Consider the following 3619-nt stretch of genomic DNA (forward strand, 5'->3'; position numbering starts at 1 on the left):
GAGGAAAAATTATAGATAGATAGATAGATAGATAGATAGATAGATAGATAGAAAGATAGATAGATAGATAGATAGATAGATAAATACCCGAGGCAGAGAAAGAGGGAGACATAGAGAGGCAAGTAATTGACAAGTTAGTCGATAGGATCACTTCAATAACGCTTTAAAGAATGGTTTAAAGCATTGAGAAATTTAAAAAAGAATGAATAATAGTGTAAATTGATAAACAGATAAACTAGAGATCCAATGAATAAACCAGTAAACAAGTAATTGAAATGTTAAATGAATATCTGAATGGCTAAACAAATCAAAGAGAACATAATTAAAGGGGATCACTTACAGTAACTTTTGCACGGATAACCCTGATCATTCTCCTGAAGAAGGTGGTCTGATGATCACCAGAAAACTTCCTCACGGCATAGTGATGAGCTGACAGAAACAGCACAGACACAGACAGTGGGTAGTCTCCTTTGCCACTTGCCTTGACGTCAGCAATACCTTCCAGCAGCTCAACCTCCTTGTCTCGATGATAGGCCAAAAATATGGCAGCATCTCTCAGAGTGGAATCGTCCAAAACGTCAAATTCATCGTCATCCTGACTGTTTGTGATGTCATCTTCCCGATTGCGCAGATTTTCGGGAATATTCGAAGTGAGAGCTTCCTCTGCGACATGATGTGAGTGGGTGAGAGGAGATGGGGAGTTGTTCTCAGGGTTATGGAGAGGGTGAGATGGGGTTGGGCCGTCTCGTTCGGGCAACCAGGGAACAGCTGAAGGTATGTCATGACCGCCTGTAGGGTCTTTGTAAAGAAAGAGGTACTGACGACCTATACCCAATAGGTCTCCAGGAAGTACAGTGGCCCTCTGTTTCACCTGTATCCCGTTGACGGTGACGTAAGATGACCTGTAGATCTCCAGGTCGAGGCAGTACCAGTACAGACGGGCGTCCTGAGCGGAGGTTTCGCCAACTTGCGGGAGACGCTTCAAAGTGACGCGGCAGTGTACGTCGGAAACATCATCAGCACATAACCTGATGTCGTCACTATTGCCTTTTTTCTCCGCACGTCCCACGCATAGTGATCTAGACTTGAGAGGGTAGAGCACTAAATCTTTCTGAATGCTGCATCCACGTAAAGTGAGTAGATAGGGGTAGATGGAAGGGCAGACATATGCCTGTCTGGTATCTCCTTCAACAATGTTAGTGAGAAGAGGTTCTCTCGGCGATGTGATGGACAAAGTGGCGTTTGTCATCATAGAAGCTTTGTCCCATTCTTCCTTCAAAGTGCCACGCCATTGTGAGTCAGTCTCTTCGGTCACCGATGAATTCGGTGGAATAACACCAGGGGACACTTTGGACATCATGATTTTACGCGCGTTATCGTTGAGGCCGATTGTGTCGTCATCACTGACATTCATTACAACGTCACAGCGTCGCCTCAACTCAAACCGTCGGCTTAATCCTTCTGGGGGTTTCCAGTAGTCCTGAAGTTCCAGTGGTCTGTCTGAATAGCTAAGAACACGTAGATACACCTGAACCCACCCTGCATCATCGCCAGCGGAATCGTCTGTCACTGTAGATCCAGAATTTGAAACATTCCGGCTGTCGAATTTGTTATTCCTTTTGTCAAGGTCGTTGTTTAGATTGTTGATGGGTCTCGGAGAGATTCCTGCGCCGGGCGTGGAAGGCACGAGCCTGGTAGAGCGCTCGCCCCGGGGTCTGTAGATGTCTCTCAGCTGAGCTGTTGAGCGGCTGGTGTCGAATACTTTTGGAGGGTTGTAGTCCAGAACCTCACCGGATGCGTAATGTTTCTGTGGCACTGGTTGGTGGCCGTTACTCCTGGGTGTGCCCTGTTTTGCGCTGACCAGCGGTGAGCCCCGAACAGTAGACGGTGAGCCACATGGAGTTCGGGGTGAGCCTAGGGGAGTTCGTGGGGAGTCCCCGAGATTTCTGGGGCTGCCAAGGGGACTCCTGTTGTCTTTCTTTCTGCCCTTGACCTCTCTTGGTGTGACTGACCCCAAACTTCTGGCGCTCACCTCACCGCTATGTTTCCTTTTCGACACTAACGTAGACGAAGACGTTACCGCTGATAAAGACAACGACGGCGGCGACGAAGATCGATGATGATGGTGTCCTCCTCGCTTTTTATTGTTTTCTGTTCCGGCCGTGGCCCGAGCTCGGGACTTTATACTCCCGGAGAGATCCGCCTCCTTCCCCTCCCCTCTCCTCCCGTCCTCGTCGGCTGAGGTGGTGGTGGCGGTGGTACACTTACCCACCGACTCGCACAACACAAAGTCACGGTGAAGACGACTGGGTAACCCGTACCTCTCCAACGCTTGTTTTATCAGCTCCTGGGCGCTGGAGCGAGTCGAAGCGAGGACGCTTTTGTAGCGCGCGCCCGCCACCAGCGATTCCCCGAATATCTTCAACAAGCCGGGGGCTCGGTAGTCCACTGAGAGCTCCGCGCGACCTGATCGAGGCGGGGATGGAGACCCCTGCTCTCCTCTGACGTCATGCTGACTGTGAGAACGCACCAGGGCGCGCGCGCGTTTGCGTCTTGCGCGCGGCGTGACAGTCCCTTCCCTCGGAGTGTAGGGGAGGTGGGGGTTGTCTCTGCCCGTCATTTTGCATGCCACATAGGCGCTATCTGCGCGATTTGATCTATCGATTGTTTACTGCGTTTCTTCTCTTTAAAATTTGATCGCTCATGCTGAAAGTGATGGCAGATCGTTCCACATGATGTATGGCCAGGCCAGCAAATGGTCGGTCTTAACCGTCGCTTGTCGTTGTGCCTGAGCGGACGCCATCTGACAAAACAAGGGAAAGAAAACAAAATAATTTTATCATGATGGCTTGTTTCAAGGTAAGCGGGGAAAGCAAAACACACTCAAATTAAATATCTTATAAAATTAAATACCCCCCAAATCAATACACTTACTGGTTGTTTTATTGTGCAATATACAGGTTGAGCGTAGAGCACATTTTAGCATCAAATTTTCCTCTTACTATACCCAAATAACGAAACAAACAAACAAACAAACAAACAACAACATCAACAACAAACAACAACATCAGCAAACAACAACAACAACAACAACACCAACAGCAAGCAACAACATCAGTAAACAACAACAACAAGGACAACAGCAGCAGCAGGCAATAACAACAACAACAACAACAACAACAACAACAACAACAACAACAACAACAACAGCAACAAACATAGAGGAAAACACCGATTCCTGTAACTTGGGACTACTGGCAGACAAGTTAATAGTAACTCTCACAACAGCAGATCCCTTTTTTCGATTTTATTTAAAAGCATGAGACTAAGAGAGCACACATGTAGCCTTGTATGCAAACAAAAAGCCTATTAGGTAGGCTTTAAATAAAATTTCTGATGAGCTTCTTCAGAGAACTAATAAAGCAAGAAGGAATAAGAAGAGGGGGCAGGTAGCTGCAAATTAAGTATTACGTGGCAGTCACTGAGTATAAGATGTAGGCAGTACTAAAGTTTAATAATTGTAATCAGTTGGAACGAAAAGGATAGCGGAGTGATTCAAGAACAAGAACAACAACAGCAACATCACCACCACCACCACCACTACCACCACCACCACCAA

The 3619-nt window shown here is 47.3% G+C and overlaps 1 protein-coding gene across 1 annotated transcript in view; it reads right to left on the bottom strand.

The window, feature by feature from the left end:
• LOC106011047 overlaps positions 1-3029 on the bottom strand; it is a 15089-nt gene extending 12060 nt beyond the window's left edge. Inside the window, exon 1 of the mRNA XM_035968224.1 lies at positions 341-3029. Within this exon, the coding sequence (XP_035824117.1) occupies positions 341-2620 (2280 nt within the window). The 5' untranslated portion in view covers positions 2621-3029. The remainder of the gene's footprint in view (positions 1-340) is intronic.
• Between the last annotated feature and the right edge of the window lie 590 nt (positions 3030-3619).

Source organism: Aplysia californica, unplaced genomic scaffold (assembly GCF_000002075.1).
Source record: "Aplysia californica isolate F4 #8 unplaced genomic scaffold, AplCal3.0 scaffold00047, whole genome shotgun sequence".
Lineage (NCBI taxonomy): Eukaryota > Metazoa > Mollusca > Gastropoda > Aplysiida > Aplysiidae > Aplysia > Aplysia californica.